Here is a 14,907-nt window from a genome sequence, read left to right as displayed (position 1 = left end):
CATTCAGTTGCTAGTTTCCACCTGAGTAAGTCTGTCCCACCCTCTAAGACCTACTGCAAAGTGGCCTCTTGAAAGATCAGCTTCCTCACCCATTCCAGGGAAGAATTAACCCTTTTTCCTCTGTTTTCAAACTGTTCTGTACAAACTGCTCTCTGGTGTTATTCAGATTTTGTCTGAGGGTTCCCTGTAGGCTCATCTAATGATGGGCACTTTGCCAGAATTAACTTATTAATTACACCATCCATTTGGCACCTGTTATGGGACAGGCAGCGTACTGGGTGCCAGAGACTTGATGGTGAATAGGAAGCTGTGCTTCCCACCTTTTTCAAACTTAGAGTCAATGAAGGAATGGTTTGTAAGTGGTGTAAATCATGGATACCTTGCAGTTTTACCATCACTGAGAAACTTGGGGGAAATAATGAATCTCAGACCCTGCGCTCAGTCCTACTGAATCAAAGCCTGCATTTTAATAAGATTCCCAGGGGACTGGTGGGCCACAGTGTGAAGAGCATGCTGTAGATGATTCTTTGCTCCGTTCTCTCCACAATCTTTCTGCCTCCATTCCTAACTCTGGCCCCTGCTGCCTTTCCTGGGGCTATTCATGGGTCTTGAACCTGGGAAACTGATATGACTGAGGTCTTGGGCTGGTGCGGTGCCCAGTGCCTGCTGTCTGGGAGATTGCATAAGAGTTGGGTGAGATGGATTTGTTGAGGACAAGGGTGACTTTAGTGGGTAGAGGGCTGGGTCAATTGGTGAACTTCGGTGGGGTAGGGAAGCTGAGGCAGCCTTCAGATTCCCACCAGAACTCTTCAGGGCAAAGTGAAGGTGACCAGTTACATTCTCCTGGATAATTTGAGCTCCGTGAAGATTGTACATTAACTCTGGAGGGAGGATGGGAGGGGTCTGGGGAGTGGATCCTGCAGTGGGCTGATACTGCTGGCCAGCAGGGAAAGCAGGCCCACACCTGTTCTTGGCAGGAACGTGTGGTCAGGGCTCTGCCTCGTCCCTCACCTAGGTGGAGGCAGTGGAGGCAGGGCTGGAATAGCTAATCAGGTCCAGCAAGTGGTGGAGGATTTGATGTGGCTCCAGGCCAGCAGCTAAGGAGAACTGGTCATAGGAATATAGAGTGGACCCTTCAGTATCTCATGTCCAGTCCCTTGAAGATCTCTGTTGAGTGGCTAGAGGGGTAGCCCCAGATCCTCAAGGAGTGAGCTGGGGGAGTGCAGGTGAACTTGGTCTTGAAGGTGAGTGCCCAGCACTTATCAAGGAGCTTCTGTCCACTCAGAGCTGGCCTGGAGCACCACTGGACATCCCTGGGGCACTCTCAGGGCCTCTGGACCTGGATCACCTAGACTGGGCACTAATGCATAGGGTCAGAAGGGTCCCTGCCTCCTCCCATGGGGTTCCCTGTCCCTCTTCCATCCTGATCTGCTTCCTAGGAAGGTGGGTGCTGGAGATCAGGACCCAAGAAATGTGGGAGTAAATGTGGAGAAGCCCCAGGGTCCCCAGGGTTAGGATACTCACACAGGGAGCCCCAGGGCTTGGCTCTCAGCAAAGGGGTCTATTTCAGTTCTATCACTAACTTGCTGGATGTTTTTGACAAGGCCCTGCCTCCTCAGAGTATGTTTCTGTCATCCTGCATATCCTCTAGGGTGTTCCAGCTGTACCTGAGAAACTGCTGGGGATCTTTCAGAAAATTTTAGCTTCCAAGTCCCATGCCATATCAGCTGTATCAGCATCTCTAGGGGTAGGATCTGGGTGTTGGATTCTTTAAAAATTCCCCAGGTGATTTTAATGTGTACCCAGGTCTTGGATCCCTGAATGGAAAGTCTTCCCAGACTGACAGGCTATGATGAAGCCAGCCTGCTGGGTCTCCTGCCCTTTGAGTCCAGAGAGCCACTTCTGTCCTCATCAGATTTCATGAAGCTATTCAGTGATCAGTTATGGAGCACCTACTATTGCCAGACGTTGTTTTAGGCACTGGGGAATCAGTAGTAATCAACCTGAGTGCCAGATTGTTGCATTCTGTGCAGTGGGGAGAGTTAGAGGATTCACAAGGGCCTTTGAGCCTAAAGTCTCTGAGACACATGTAATTCCACGAGGAGGGACTGCCCCTCCCAAGCTGACCGCATTCCCCAGGCAGATTTCAGACCTGCCTTGGCTTTCATTTAATTGTGATTTCACTGGAACAAGATGTTAGACTTCTGTTCTATAGCTTGAGGCAGGGGCTTGGCCTTGGCTAGCCCGATCCATGCAGCTCGTTTTTTGAAAATATGTATTTTTTTCTGATTAAAAAATAATTCATGTTTCATGGAGAAAACTTGAAAAGCTCAAATAAAAAAATTACCTAGAATACCACTGTGACTTACAGTAATATCCTATATAGATCTTCTAGTCTTTCATATACCCAAATAAACATTTGCAAACATATCAAGCTGCACATACGGCTTCGTATCCTGATTTTTTTTTGGATACAGCAATCTGTCTCTTCCCATGCCAACTCACCATTGTATGGCTGCGTAGCATCCATGATATGACGTTCCTTAATTGATTTAAGCAACTCTCGCATTCAGAGTAGATTTGCGCTGTTACTAGACAATTCACCCTGAACATCCTGGTGCACATGTGTCTAGACACTGTTCAGTTATCCTCTGAGGGTAACATCTCAGGATGGAGATCAAGGAGGAGGCACATCTTTTGCCTCACAGGCTCCCAAGCTGCGTGTTTCTCTGGTGGTGGAGGAGGGGCGGAGAAGGAACTCTGTGCCACCGAGGGTCTGACCCATTTCATGTCGGCGTTTGTGAGTGTTGCACTAGGGGGTGTGGAGAGAGACCAGCCTTCGCCCTAGGGGTTGGGTGTGGTGGAGGTTCCAGACAGCAGGATGGAGAGATGGGGAGAAGGAGGGCATGGGGTTGGCCAAGGATAAAAATGGTCCCAAGCTTTCACCTTGGACTCCTTGCCTTAAAGAATCCTGTTCTATTCACTTGCCTACACTCTGCCCTGCCCTACATTCCTGACCCCACATCCCTTCCCTGGTTTGGCCTATGGGGCGGTGGCTTGGGTTGGGGGTGGGGAGAAACATGCTGGGTTAGGGTGGGGACACACCAGCTTTTGGCTCTCAGCTTGAGGGGAGGTTTCTGGGTTTCACAGTGCTCTCGCACACTCTGGAATCCTTGCATGGCCACCTCCAGCCCTGCTCTCTACACCTTATCGCAGGTTAGGGTTAGGGTGGGAGTGGGGCTGAGAGGGGAGGGGAGGAGTCCTGGGGAAAGGAGCAGAGCAAAGCCTGACTCTTCACTAAGTTCATCTCAAGCCTCTGAATAATGGAGCTCTGAGGCCCCCTCCCTCCCGCCAGCCCCCAGGGGTGCTTGACCACTGAGCCATATCCTCAGCCCTTTTTTGTATTTTATTTAGAGATGGGCTCACTGAGTTGCTTAGGGTCTTATTAAGTTGCTGAGGCTGTCTTTGAATTCGTGATTCCTCCTGCCTCAGTCTCCTGAGTTGCTGGGATTACAGCATGCACCACCGTGCCTGGCCCTTCTGAGCTGTAAGCTTTCAATGGTCAATGTTCAATGGTCACACTTCCCTGCAGTCAGGACCCCTGGGGTTACACAGCAGGGGTTCAGGGAGAGGAGGTTGTAGGGTCTTTCAGATCAGGGTAGGTGGGAGAGAAATGGTCTGAGCAGAAATGAGACTGGGCTTCACCACAGCTAGCCCCAGATGTGGGGTGGGGATGGGATCGGGTGGTGCCACATTGCAGAGGGGTTTCTCTTTGGGGAGACAGGCAGGAGGAACTCATTGCAGGTGCTTCATTGAGGAAATCAGATGGTCACAGGGAGCATGGTGCTGGCTTTTTTTTGTTTGTTTTTTTTTTGGCCAGCAGGTGGGCAGGGCCAGAATGGGCAGCAAACATAAATCTCAGCTCAGGGCCAGCTGCAGGTGCTGGAGGCAGACACCTGTGCATATTTGGTTAGCAAATACCTTTCCTAGCCTCCGCCAGCCAGCCCATGGCCTTTCCTCCAGCCTGCAGGAGAGCCAGCATCTGAGTCTCCAGCATCTGAGTCCAGACCTTGATGACAAGAGTGATATGGGTCATGGCAAGGAGAATTAAGTCCATCTCAGAGAAGATGACGATGATGATGATGGTGACTGCCGTTGGAGTTTACAGATCATTTACAGGTGTCTCTGGCCTTCACCTATACTGTCCCTTGGACTTCTCACCACCAGCTGAGGCCTAAGTATAATTCAGGAAAAGGACAGAGACCCACTTAGAACACTCATTTTTCCACCTCCTAGTCTTAATAATTGTCCCCATTTCTCCATATAGTTGCTACATTTTTTTTTGTAGTACTGGGGATTGAACCCAGAATATTCTACCACTGAGCTTTATTACTAGCCCTTTATATTTTCAATTTTGAGACAAAATAAGTTGCTAAGTTGCTCAGACTTGTGATCCTTTTGGCACTATGCGTGCACCACCATGGTTGTTATACCATTTTTTGCTGAAGTATTTTATAGTAAATTATATACATTCCATCTTTTCACCTCCAAATACTTCATTCAAAGGTATGCTCCTGTTTAACCACAGTGCTGTGACTATACTAGTCATTTCCTAATAGCATCTGGTGTACAATCCATGGTAAAATTGTCCCCAGTCTGTTTTTGATCACTGGTTTCTTTAAATCAGTGCCCTGTCAAGGTCCATTTGTTACATTTGGCACTTAAAACCTCTAGAGTCTCCTTTCATATAAAACAGCTCCCCCACCAGCTCCCCCACCATAATTCTGAGTTCCTGATGAGGCAGGAACTACCCAGGCTGCTTCAGTCTCTGGATCTGTCAAGTCACTTTGCTGCTCTGCTTCCCAGAGAGCTCTGTGGAGGTCTAGAGCCAGGTGGCCTGGGCCAGAGGGTCTGCCCTGCTGAGGCTCATACAGTCTTGGTTCATCCATCAAGTGGCACAGGTTGAGTGTCCAGTTCTGGGTGGAGAGGCCTGGGCCTCGTAGGCCAGTATGTGAGGCAAGGGCAGGCTGAGTGGCCCATGGTCACTTCTTTCTCCTGTCTTTTCTCAGCATTCCCTCTTGCCTCCTGCTCCTTCTCCTTTGCCCTTATGGATATATCTTCCTGTGCCCCTAGCAGCACCGTGGAAACCCTAGGAGTTGCCATAGCCCACCTAATTCTGAGCCAGAGGCCCAGACTTGGCTGAGACACTTGCTGGGGACCTTTATTTCTGTTGGGCCAAATTTGGTTGTTGTTGCTGTCCTTCTGGAGAGACTCTTGGGGTTCTCTGGTATGCAGTTTACTGTATCTTCTGGGCTTTAAGCATTTTTTCTTTTTCTTTCTTTCTTTCTTTTTTTTTTTTTTTTCAGTACCAGGGATTGAACCAATGGAGTACTTAACCACTGAGCCACGTCCCAGCCCTTTTTGTATTTTATTTAGAGACAGGGCTCACTGAATTGCTTAGGGACTTACTAAGTTGCTGAGGCTGTCTTTGAACTTGTGATTCCCCCTGCCTCAGCCTCCTGAGTCGCTGGGATTACAGCATGCACCACCATGCCTGGCCCTTCTGAGCTGTAAACTTTCTGAAAGCATGAGCCATGCCTTTGTTTAATTTCCATATATTCCCTCTGGTGGCACAGGGTGGATGCTGGGTAAAGATTCGTAGAGGTAAAGGGTGCTTTTATTGGGATGTAGAAATTAATTTCTTTTCTCTTGTGATCCAGAGAGAGACACCAGCCAGTGCATGTTTCCTTTTCCCAGTATTCTGAGTATCTGGAGAGAGACCCTTGGGCCCCCCCCTATCTACCACCAGCCTATTAGTGCACCTCTGTTGGAAGTGGCCTTCCTCAGGGCTGGTCTAGATGTGTGGGAGGTGGCTGGTATCTCTGGGAAGTGGCCAGTGGCCCAGGCTGGTAGTCAGGAGACCTGGATCTGGAATAGCTATTCCATCAACCCATATGACCTGGTCAGTACCTCCATGTCCCAGTTTCTACAGCTAGATGGAGGAGGGGGCTTTTCAGGGTCCCTCCTGATTTCCCCAGTCTGTGATTTCCCCTCCCTTGGCTGCTGTGATAGTGGCCAAGCTGGTAGGTGCAGGTTTTGAGTCAGGCTCTGTTATGGTCACCTATCCCACTTCTATATGGCTCCCTTCTTCCTCCTCCTTATCTAATCTTTCCAGACACACTGACCTGCCCCACTTCCTTTCCCAGACTTTTACCTGGATATCAAAGTCCACTCTGGGTGGAATGGGGCCGCCCAGGTTCTGGGATGCATTTGTCTTCCTTTCTTCCTTCAGATCAAGGTCTTGGGGAGTGGACCATTTCAGGGACAGCACCCTCTTCCACATCCTTCTAGAACATGCTATCAGCCAGCTCCTCTCCTTACCATTAGACTGGTCCTGCTCCCAGGTGATCTTCCAGGACCTCACTCACACCCCACCTCCATGCCCTAGCAGGGCCTGGACAGGTCAGACTCCAACTGGTCTTGTGCCTCCCAGTAGATGAAGGACTCACAATAGGGACTATCCTCAGGATTCTGAGTGGCTGATGTCCCCGAGTTGGGAAAACCTGATGCACAGATATAGACCTGTGGCTCATGTTCTCTGAGCACTCAGCCTGGTGGGCATTAGTTTTCTGAGGGTGGGAACCCCACCCAGCGCCCTAGGATCGCTGACTTGGAATAAGGTTTTATTGAATAGATGGAGTCTGGGTTGTTTAAGTGCCATCATCCAGTCCTCTGTGTGGCCCAGGTGGATCCTTCCACTTTGTGGGATTCACATGGGACAATAGTAAGAATAGAATGAGCTATTGGATGTAAAATTGATTTATAGGGTTCCACACATAAGGGCGTGGGTTTTTCCTAAGCGATCTTGGTGGGGTGCCTGCGGCCAGTAAACAGGAGCATACCTGTGGAGGGAATGGCCAGAAAACCCTGCAGGAACCTAGCGGGAGTCCTTGAAGAGAGCAGGATGCATCTGGGGTTCCCAGCATGAGTGAAAGGCGAGAGGCCGAGGGTGAGACTGATGGGCGTTGGCCTTCTCTGGGACTTTGAGCCTAGGGACCCTGCAGGGGTGAATAAAGCATGTGCCACTTCACCCAGGAGATCTGGGCTCTGGTTACAGCCTCAGCGCCAGGTGCGCGCCTGTGGCAGGGCTATTTTAATAAACACAGATGCTCCCTAGGAGGCGAAATGTCGGGGGGATTACGACGGGAGGGGTTGTGCCACCCCGTGGGGAGGGGTCCCCTGGGGCCTCCCTCCGCGAGTATCCGGGTATCCGAGGAAAGCGCGGGCGCGGGCAGCTAGACACCGCCCCTCTCGGGCGCGCCTGGCGGAGGCCCAGCGTCCCGGCGGCGGCTGGCAGGAGGCAGGCCGGGGCGAGGCCGCGCTCGCCCTCCCTCGGCGGCGGCTACACGTGGGGCGGCGAGTTTCGCTCCGCCGCGGGGGCGAGGGCGGGCCGGGAAGAGCTCGCGGGGGCAGCGCGGGGCGCGGGCTGGAGGGACGCCCGGCCCGATTAGGGCTCCGCCACCGGTCGGGCCCCGGGCCGCTCTGACCCGCGACCTTGCCCTCCCAGGCCCCCTCCATCAGAACTCACCTGTCTGGAGTCTTCGGGCCTCCTGGTCCGGGGTCTGGCAGCCCAACTGAAGAGGGCTTCCCTGTTTATCTGCCTTTGGCTTTATGCGAGTCCCTTTCCACCCTCGCTCACCAGGGCGCACCTACAGGGGATGCATTGGTCTTAATGAGTGCACAGAAGAATGGGTGCAAGGCTTGTGGAGGGCGCTTGGGCCACTCTGGGACCCTGCAAGCATCTCTTGAATGGCCACTTTCTTTGGCCATAACTAGGTGGGGGTAGGAGGACTGTGCCAAGTGCCACGTGGAGAATAAAAATAGGAAGGCAAGGTGCCACTCTGAGAGGGTCTTGGGAGGAGTACAGATTGGAGCTCCGTGTGGCCAGGTGGTGGTGACTTTGCTCAGAGGCAGCTCTGATGGTTAGGTGGTCCTTTCTCTGGCCTCTCAAGTCTTCACTACTGGGCTCAGGGTAGAATGCTTGCCTAGCATGTATGAGACCCTGGGTTCCAGCCCTGGCACTGCAAAGAAGAAGAAGAAGAAGAAAAAAAAAAAGAATCAAGAAATCAAGTCTTCACTACTGACCTCCATACTCTTGGGGTCCTATCTACCCCTGCGCATTGCTTGCAGCTTGCTTTGCTTTTTGACCCTGCTCTCTCATACAGCCATGCCTGACTCTTGCAGCTGCAAGCTTGGCATTTTTCTTCCCAGCCTTGTCTGCACACTCTGGAGGCCTCACTCCTCTTTCCACACCTTCCCCTTCTCTAATTGAGTTCACTTTGCACTCTGGCACTGGATATGGAAGAGGGGACTTCAGAAGCTCTGGCAATCTGGGCAGTGTCAGATGAACATCCACCTAACCACCAGGTGGGTTTGTGCCAGGGAGGTAGGAAAAGCAGGTGAATATCCACATTTGCATGTCTTTTTTCCCAGGAGGAGTGATCCAGACAAAGGGCAACAGGAGCAGGCATGGAGGGGTCCTGGATTAGGATAGGTTTTCCAAAGACAGAACATCTCTGTGGAAGAGGACTACGGCCTCTTTCTCTTTTCTCCTCCACAAGACCTAGTGCACTGGCCAGGTGGGGGGCTTGTGGGGTTACCCCCGTCTCCCCTCAGAGACAGGATTTCCACCCCTGGCAGGGCTCAGTCCCAGGCCCTGGTCAGTGCTTTCTCTCCTCCCCACCAAGATGGATTCATCTTGTGTCCTCTCCTCTTAGATTTTGCCAAGAGAAAACTGATTCACTAATGTCTTACAGGAAATTCTATGCATTATTCAAGGCCCTGAGCTGCTGCTGCCTCTGTGCCTTGTCTGATTGGCCATACTCTGACCTCTCCCATCCCCAAATCTGGACAAAACCTACAGCGGTACTGCCAGTTGGCACCAATGCATATTCCTGATATCATTATTCTTCTGAGTATGTGACTTGTCTTCCCAATGAGATTTTCGGCTCCCTGAGGCAGGGACCTTATCTTTTGCTTCTCATGTACTTCCCTCCACAGCTAATAAAATGAATTAATTTACTCACTCAATATGTATTTCGTGTTGGCCGCTTGGCTCTGCTGGTCTGGGTGCTGCGGATACAGCAGGGAGCAAAACACACATCCCTGTCCTTGTGGAACTTACATCCCATGGGGCGGGAGTGAGGGACAGTAAGCAAAATAAGGACAATTCTATAGAGCTGGCTGAGTGGTGATGTAGATGTGGTGGGAGCACAAGAGAGCAAGAGGCCTGAGGAATATGGAGGAGAGCACAATTTTAAAAGGGATGGAGAGGGAGTGTCCACATGGGTAGGGGTATCTGAGCTGAGATGTGCAGGAAGTGAGGGGGTCCAGAGGAAGAGGTTCCAAGCAGAGGAAAGAGCCAGTCCAAGCCACCTGGGAGGTTTGAGGAGCCTGGGGGAAGCTGTGGGGCTAGGGCACGGTGGATGGGGGAGGGGAGGAGATGAGGTCACTGAGATGAGTGGGAGGGCCATGTGCCATCTTTGGTGTCATTCTCAGATGGGTGGATTCTGAGCAGAGTGCTGTTCTTATTTTTTTATTTTTATTTTTATTTTTTGGAGCTGGGGATCAAATCCCAGTCTTTGCACTTGTTAGGCAAGTGCTTCACCACCGAGTGCTTACTATGACTTATCATTTTTTTTTTGGTCCTGGGAATTAAACCCAGGGGTTCTTTAACACTGAGCTACATCCTCAGCCCTTTTTATTTATTTATTTGTTTATATTTTGAGACAGGGTCTCACTAATTTGTTTAGGGCCTCAGTACATTACTGCCTCAGCCTCCTGAATTGCTGGGATTACAGGCGTGTGCCACTTTAAAATTTGCCTTTTAAAGGGATCCTTGTGTTACTTTGTGGGGTTTAGGGTTAGGGGGCAAAGAGGAAGCCCAGAGACCAGTGAGGAGGCAGTTACTTGAGTGCAGGTGAGAGTGTGGGGCCTGGCCCAGGAGGGTGGTGGAAGTGAGGAGAAGTTGTTCTCATGTATTTTGAAGCCAGAGCCCACAGGGTTTCCCAGCAGGTTGAACGTGAGATGTGGGTGGTAGAGGATTGGTCTGAGGTTTCTGACCCAAGCCCTTGGAGGGATGGTGTTGCCAGAGAGAGATGGGTACATCTTCAGGAGAAACACTTTTAGGTGGAAGATTAGGAGTTTGGTTTTGAGCTGCTAGTGGATTCCTGAGCAGAGATGTCCAGTAGGCAGTTTAGGGGAGGATGGACTTGGGAGTCATCAATGGGAATATTAGTAACACTTCTGAGCCCGTGAGTGTGGCCAAGATGTGCTGGAATGTGAGTGCAGATGAAAGGAAGAGTGCTAGAAGGGGAAAGGAGGTTGAGGACCCTCACCTCCCACCCCTCCTCCTGAGGTCCCCACAGTACCTGCTGTCGCTGGCTAGCCTGGCTTCAGAGCCCAGCTCTGCAGTCTATCCTTTAACCTCTCCGTGCTCTACTTTCCCTGCCTTTAAAATGAAAGTAATAACTAAGTAGATTTAGAAAATTAAACATCGATACATGAAAACATTAGGTAACTTTCCAGTTCTCCGCAGACATCAACTGGATGTTCCACATTCAATTTGATTCTGACACTGTCTGCCAGGAGTTGGTGCCAGATCCCAACTGCATCCCAGGATGCCACTCAGGTCAGCCAGATGGAGGAGGTGCCTAGGATGAGGCAAGGGGCGGGGTAGAGCTTCCACCCCCTCTGGGCCTTACCACCCTCTGGCATCTCTCTGTGGTCATTGGGAAGTGCTCTGAACTGGTCTTGTGGATTTTCCTGGAGCTTCATTGCCCGTTGGTGATGAAGTCAACCTCCTGTCAATCTCCAGCTCCTTCTTCCACTTCAGAGGAGGTTGTAATGGCTGGTGGGGCTGAAGTTTCCACCTCTCCAATCATGTGGTTAGTTCCACTGGCAATCAGCACCTCACCCCCATCCTTAGGGGCTTTCCAAAAGGGCCCTCATTAACATAAATTTAGGTGTAGTTGAAAGAGACTTGAGATGAACAAAATTTATACCATTTCACCCTTTATTGCTCTGGAACTATTCCAAGAATGGGAAACAGAAAATCCAAATATTATAACAAAAGATAATCTTATCTGTCTTATCACTTAAGAAGTTAAAAGGGTCTTAGGAGCTGTGGCCAGGAGCTGGGATGAAGCCCAAATGTCTATTTTTTATTGTATCATTATTTCCCAGGACTTTATTGTGCAAAAGATTCCAGATGGAAAAATACAGTGGTTCCAGCTGCATGGAACTCAGTAGCCAGTGTAGAAAAGTAGAGAGGCCAGGACCAAGTGCCGAGGGAACAGGGGAGCAAGTGGTGCCCCCCAGGAGGGGAAAGGACACCTTCACATAGTAAGAGGGAGGAATTGAGGGGGAAGGAAGGAGATCTTCTAGGCTTAGGCTCTGGGGTTGGGGGATTGGGGTGGGCATGAAGGCCTTGTAGGCTGTCAGAACTGCCTGTGGAGACATGAGAGCTCCCAGGAAGGGGACTTGGGATGACCTGGAGGTTTAGTTCAGCTGCCTCAAGAAGTAGAGCTAATAAGACCAGCTAGGAAGTGGAAGGAGGTTAGATCAGAAAAGACCTTGTTAGCCAGCCCAAGGGGGAGGTGTGGGAGGAACATGGGCTATCAGCCTGGTCTCAGCTCTGTGACTTCAGGCAAATTATTTTATATATATAAGTTGTTGTTTTTTTTTTTTTTTTTGTACTGGGAATTGAACCCAATACAGGCCGTCCTGGCACCCTACAAAGCCTTCAAGTCAAATGGTGCTAATGACTAGCCCCTTGCTGGGAAGTTGCTGAGAATTCAATGGGTATGAAGTGCTGAGATAGAGTGGGCCTTGGAGATGGCAGGTGACTATCACATTATCCTGGAGACGCCTTGGAGAATTTTAAATGCAGAAGTGGAGTAGATGAATGGGTAGATGGAGGGAAGGATGGATAGAAGGATGCAGAGGTGGGCGTGTGGATGAACGGATAGAGGGATGGATAAGTTCTTGGATGGATGGGCGCCCTCAGGGGCTGTGGGATTAACCCCAGCCACAGCTGTAAGGGGGAAATTTCTGGCCTTAGGGTAGGTCGAAGAGGACAGTCTGGAAAGGGACCCTGGGCTGGGGAGGCATGAGGCTCCTTGTCCTGTCTTAGAGACTGCAAGGCTCATGCTCCTGGCTTGGAGTCTCGTAGACTTCTCTCATTGGTTGTCTCCGGTCCCTTGCAGCTCCTGGGTCTTGTCTCTGTTTCTCTCTGTCTTGCTCTAATTCTCCTTCCTGTCTCCCTTCGCCTTTGTCTCCCCGTCCTTTCGGTCAGGGCAGTAGGGTCTCAGGGATAAGGTCTGCAGTGTGTGACAGCCCAGACAGGTGGCAGATCCTCACAGGAAAGCTCCAGTGCCAGTCAGGGAGCTGGGGTGGGCTGGGGTCTCTGAGTGCTTCCTGGAGGGTCTCTGTTCCAGCCCAGGGGATCTTGCCTTTTAATAGTGGTTCCAGACAGGGAATGTCATGGTGCAGGGCAAGGCTTGTCAGGGATGGAGGGAGTTTCAAGGAGCCCTCACTGTTGCCCTGGAATCCCCCATTCCCAAGGGAAGGGTGCTATGGAACCTCTTCTTTCCCACTGACTGAGCTGCCTTGTCCCCCAGGCTGGTGGATGACCGCTGTGTGGTGGAACCTGCAGCTGGGGACCTGGACAACCCCCCTAAGAAGTTCCGAGGTAAGACCACCTCTCCCACTGTCCTTGTCCCTCCAGGCTCCTGAGTCCTGGACCTGGGTTTGAATGTATTCAGCCTAATTTGGCCTCAGTGGCCAGAGTAGACTGGACCCTTTGCTCTGGGGAGACCCCCTCGGCCTGCGTGCTGCCAGCTTGGCCCAGTACCTTCTCCCTTTCTGCGGCCACGCCCCCTTCTCAGGCACACCCACTCCTGGACAGGGGCCCATTCTTTCCCCAAGTCCCTGCCAGCCACAGGGCTTTCTTTGTCTATGTGAGTGAACTTTTTCTGAGGGATTAGAGGTGGAAGAGAGTCGCCTCGGGCAGTAGGAGATCCGGGAGATGGCCCTTCCCTGTGCCTCAGTTTCCCATCTGCGTGGTAAAGGGATTAGACCTGATGGTTTCCAGGAAATTCTGACCCTGATTGTGTCCTCGGGCCTTGGCCCTGAGCTCTGTGGGTGACTCCTGCTGGAGGGGCCTCCAGAACCCAGACCTGGCTCAGTGCTGTGACTGCCTGGGGCCTCCATGTCCTTCACCGTCAGTGGTCTTCTCAGGCCAGCCCAGCAGGCCCCAGGGCTTTGTGAGGATGGAAGGATGTCCTGGCTGTCCTCGTGCCAAACTATTATTGTTGTGATTACCTGTGAGTTGGGACAGAGAGACAGACAGACAAATCCTGGGCGTGTTGGGCAGGGTGGGAGCAGGCAAGAACACGCCTGCCGGTTGCTGCCACCAGTCTGCCATGTGGTTGCTCCTCTCCCCTTGGGGAAGGCTAGCTGGGATGCCCTCAAGGGGACTGCAGGGGATGGAGGGGACAGGGGTGAGACAATCGTGCTGCAGCCTCCGCTGGCGTCTGCTGGGGGTTTTGCCCATCTGTTGGGGTGTAGGGAGAGACGGAGGGGCTCCTCCAGCTCGCAGTGGGCCCCCATATCTGCTCTTCTGTTCCTACTATCATGGGATTCTGAGCGGGGGCTGTGCCTCAGGGTGGGGTCCTGGGTCGAGATGTGGCTGGACCGGGTATGTGGGAACTGCTGCGGGCTCGGCTCACTCCTCACCATCCAGCCCCACTGCCCCCCACATCTGGCTCCACTGCCTTCTGCCTCACCCCCCACACCTGCCCCTGTCCCTCCAGCTGTGCCAGGCTCCTACAGCCTTGCACTCCGTTCCCCACCTGTCCCACGGGGCTCGCTGTCAGCCTCCTCAGGTCTCATGGCTTCAGCTAGGCCTTCCCCGACCAGCCGCAGGAGGCTGCACCCCGACCCGTCTTTTTCACCTCCTTTGTTTTGGTCCATAGCTTGACTCTGACGTGCTGCACGAATTTGACTAATTTTTAAGTCAGGGGTCTTCCTCGCTGGAGTGGAGCTCCATGGGGCAGGGATCTCTCTGTGCTTTTCTTGTTCCCAGTTTCATTCAGGGGCTGCTGCCTCGTTCTCTCTGAAGAACTCAGAGGCTGTGTGGTGAGGGTCCCCAGGGGGCCTCTGCCAGTCTGGAGGGGACTGGGGCTGAGAGGGGCAGGTGGTGCGTGAGTTGAGGAGTGACAGGCTGGCGGCAGGGAGGTGGGTGTGGCAGGGGAAGATTTGCCCTAGGCTTCCAGTGGGCAGAGTTTGGGGCCAATTTTTGACAACAAAAAGCCACTTAGCAGAACAAATGCTCCTTTGATTTCTTGCTTTCCTCCCTTATTGCTTCTTCCCACACCCCCTGTCTCTTCCTCTCCATTTTCTCAAAGCCTGAGAGGTTCTCCCCCACCCCCAGCCCCTGCCTAGGATCCCTGGGCCGTTTCAAGGTCCGTGGCCTCTGTGGGCCCATCCCTCAGAGTGAGGTAGAAGAGATGGATTCACACTGTCCCCGCCTCCTTCTTGTCTGCCCCAGGCTTTGGTGTCTTGATGAGGTGCAGAGGCCACTCCAGACTCCCCGAGGACCTCTTTGGTCCTGAGAGGAGCTGAGGTAGGGCAGGTTCCTGTCCTAGCCCTTGCATCTGGTTGCCACAAGTTCTAGCGCCTGAACTTTGGGCCAGAGAGAGACGGATCCCAACCTCCTGTTCCGAGCCTGGAGGCCTCACTTTCTTTGTTTCCGTGTCTTTCCCATAAACACCCTGACCCTGGAGGGGAGGACCCAGAAAGGGTATGGGGGCTGAGCAGGCATTTTAGAAGTTGGCTGGTGGTCAT

At 52.1% G+C, this 14,907-nt stretch overlaps 1 protein-coding gene across 6 annotated transcripts in view; it reads left to right on the top strand.

The window, feature by feature from the left end:
* The window catches only part of Itpr3 (inositol 1,4,5-trisphosphate receptor type 3), a 63,996-nt gene that overhangs the window by 3,433 nt on the left and 45,656 nt on the right, over positions 1-14,907 (top strand). For 5 of the 6 annotated variants that reach the window (XM_078020187.1, XM_021722016.3, XM_005318804.4 and 2 more), the window contains one exon: positions 12,681-12,751. The exons of the other annotated variant lie outside the window; for it this stretch is intronic. In XM_078020187.1, coding sequence (XP_077876313.1) covers positions 12,681-12,751 — 71 coding nt within the window. The remainder of the gene's footprint in view (positions 1-12,680; positions 12,752-14,907) is intronic. 6 annotated transcript variants of the gene reach the window in all.

The sequence above is a fragment of the Ictidomys tridecemlineatus genome, chromosome 8, assembly GCF_052094955.1.
Source record: "Ictidomys tridecemlineatus isolate mIctTri1 chromosome 8, mIctTri1.hap1, whole genome shotgun sequence".
In the NCBI taxonomy this organism is placed as follows: domain Eukaryota; kingdom Metazoa; phylum Chordata; class Mammalia; order Rodentia; family Sciuridae; genus Ictidomys; species Ictidomys tridecemlineatus.
The sequence above is the reverse complement of the archived record's forward strand: the minus strand, read 5'-3'. Positions and strand labels throughout refer to the sequence as shown.